This window comes from Vombatus ursinus, unplaced genomic scaffold, assembly GCF_900497805.2.
Source record: "Vombatus ursinus unplaced genomic scaffold, bare-nosed wombat genome assembly UNPS02005156.1, whole genome shotgun sequence".
In the NCBI taxonomy this organism is placed as follows: Eukaryota; Metazoa; Chordata; class Mammalia; order Diprotodontia; family Vombatidae; genus Vombatus; species Vombatus ursinus.
Window position 1 is genome coordinate 6,199 of NW_020944934.1, and position 1,126 is coordinate 7,324.

The 1,126-nt window shown below is 45.7% G+C and overlaps 1 protein-coding gene across 1 annotated transcript in view; it reads left to right on the forward strand.

The window, feature by feature from the left end:
• The window catches only part of LOC114029204 (olfactory receptor 1D2-like), a gene marked incomplete at its 5' end in the record, with an annotated part of 1,286 nt that extends 554 nt beyond the window's left edge, over nucleotides 1-732 (forward strand). The window contains one exon of the mRNA XM_027843566.1: nucleotides 1-732. This exon is cut by the window's left edge and continues 1 nt beyond it. Coding sequence (XP_027699367.1) covers nucleotides 1-732 — 732 coding nt within the window.
• Between the last annotated feature and the right edge of the window lie 394 nt (nucleotides 733-1,126).

Here is a 1,126-nt window from a genome sequence, read left to right on the forward strand (position 1 = left end):
TTCACTGATGTCTGCTTTGTGTCTAATACAGTTCCCAAGATGCTGGTAAATCTATTTACCCAGAAAAAGGCTATCTCCTACACTGGGTGCTTGATACAGTTGTATTTTTTAGTATCTTTGGTGGCTCTGGACAATCTCCTTCTGGTGGTGATGGCCTATGGCCGCTTTGTAGCCATTTGCCGTCCCCTGCACTATACCACAATCATGAGCCCCAGACTCTGCATTCTGCGGCTAGTCCCATGCTGGGTCCTCTCCATTCCTTATGGACTGACCCACACAATCCTCATGGCCACTTTGCCATTCTGTGGGCACAGGGAAATCAGTCACATCTTCTGTGAGATGTATGTCCTTCTACAATTGGCCTGCTCTGACACCCGAGTCAACCAGGCAGTGCTACTCTCAACAGGCTCTCTTCTGTTCATTGTTCCCTTTCTGCTTATGCTCATTTCCTATGTTCAAATTGCCAAGGCCATCCTGAGGATCCCCTCAGTCACTGGGAAATACAAAGCATTCTCTACCTGTGCCTCCCACCTGGCTGTGGTCTCCCTGTTCTATGGTACCCTATTTGGGGTGTATTTGCAACCTGTGAAAACCTATTCTGTGAAAGACTCAGTGGCCACTGTGATGTATGCTGTGGTGACGCCTATGTTCAACCCCTTCATCTATAGTTTAAGGAACCAGGACATGAAGGGGGCCCTGAAGAAGCTTCTCAGAGGGAAAACTGTCCCTTGATTTCTCTTTTCCGTCACCCCTGAAACCTATGAACTCCAGGGTATGATGGAATTGTATAAAAATCAGCAAGTGTTTGTTGAACATGTTCTGTGTGCACAACTCCAAACTACTAAAGGACTGGAGAAAGGGAAGTAGTAGAATACATGGTTTCTGCCCTCAAAAAATATATAAATGGATGTCACATTCTACCAAAAATATCTGGAAACACCATACTTGAGCCCATTGCAGGATTGCTCTGTGTGTGTGTGTATGTATGTATGTGTGTGTGTGTGTGTGTGTATGTATGTGTGTGTGTGTGTGTATGTATGTGTGTGTGTGTGTGTGTGTGTGTGTGAGAGAGAGAGGGAGAGAGAGAGAGAGAGAGAGAGAGGCAGAGAAAAATACAGAGAATGTC